Below are 975 nucleotides of genomic sequence, written 5' to 3'. Positions count from 1 at the left end.
GCTGCTCATTTGGTGCACCTCGCGACCACCGGCGACGCCGTCGCGCACTCGATCGCGCGTGTCTGCATCCCGCTGTGGTGGCCACGTCTCTTGTCCAACATCTCCTTCTACCGCGATGGGCTGATGCAAGTCCGCCACATGTTTGACATCGAAACGTACATGCTGACGCACCCGATGGAGACGGCGGCGTCGACATATCTTGGTCGGCACCTGCCCGAGGTGCTCGTGCGCAAAGTGGCCGCGTACCTTGTCGCACCGCCCGTGTCGCTTGCGAAAGCGTTGCGGGGCTCTGGCAGCCGCGCTGGCTACCTCCCCGCCGCCATGTGGCCGCACCGAAACGCTCTCAGTCCCGCGCGCGCTGCGTCGTGCGTTGCGGTGGCGACCAGGTATTTGTGCAATCCTGAAGTGCGCACACCGTCGCCCGACTCGCGACAGCTGTTGCAACCAAAAAAATACACTGGAAAATGCAACCATGGGCAATTCCACCCGCTTCTGAACTGCATACAGCGTATATTGGACTTGTTGGAGGCCGCGATCGTGCCTCTCTGCGTCGATCGAGCTGGTCCAAGGAATCGACGCTTCCACGCACTTGATGTCGGTCTTGCGTGCCAACTTGGACGGTGATATGACCGACGACCTCGGCTTCGGATCGCTCGACAGCGCCTTTACAGCTGCCTTCCGGTACTTTTACCCGCACCCCCGGGGCAACTTTGGTCCGGATCCCGACCAAATCACGTCCGCGATAGCGACTCTGCTCTACGACCACGGTAACGTGGAGCTCATCGAGGCGTTTCTGGACGTACACAACCAGTGGGCCGACGACGGGGACATGGCAAAGTGGATTGTTGCGGTGGTTCGACGCTTTGGCGGCGCTCGTTTTCAGCATCGACTTCAAACGGCCGACATCACGATCGAATTCGCTGCTCATTTGGTGCACCTCGCGACCACCGGCGACGCCGTCGCGCACTCGATCGC

The 975-nt window shown here is 61.0% G+C and overlaps 1 protein-coding gene across 1 annotated transcript; it reads left to right on the top strand.

The window, feature by feature from the left end:
• Positions 1-123: 123 nt before the first annotated feature.
• Positions 124-958, top strand: SDRG_16116 (hypothetical protein; the record flags this gene model as incomplete). The annotated part of the gene is made up of 2 exons (XM_008622313.1): positions 124-386; positions 529-958. Coding segments are annotated over 2 exons (693 nt in total), but the record flags the coding sequence as incomplete, so codon positions are not given.
• Between the last annotated feature and the right edge of the window lie 17 nt (positions 959-975).

The sequence above is a fragment of the Saprolegnia diclina genome (genome assembly GCF_000281045.1).
Source record: "Saprolegnia diclina VS20 unplaced genomic scaffold supercont1.113, whole genome shotgun sequence".
In the NCBI taxonomy this organism is placed as follows: Eukaryota; Oomycota; class Saprolegniomycetes; order Saprolegniales; family Saprolegniaceae; genus Saprolegnia; species Saprolegnia diclina.
The sequence above is the reverse complement of the archived record's forward strand: the minus strand, read 5'-3'. Positions and strand labels throughout refer to the sequence as shown.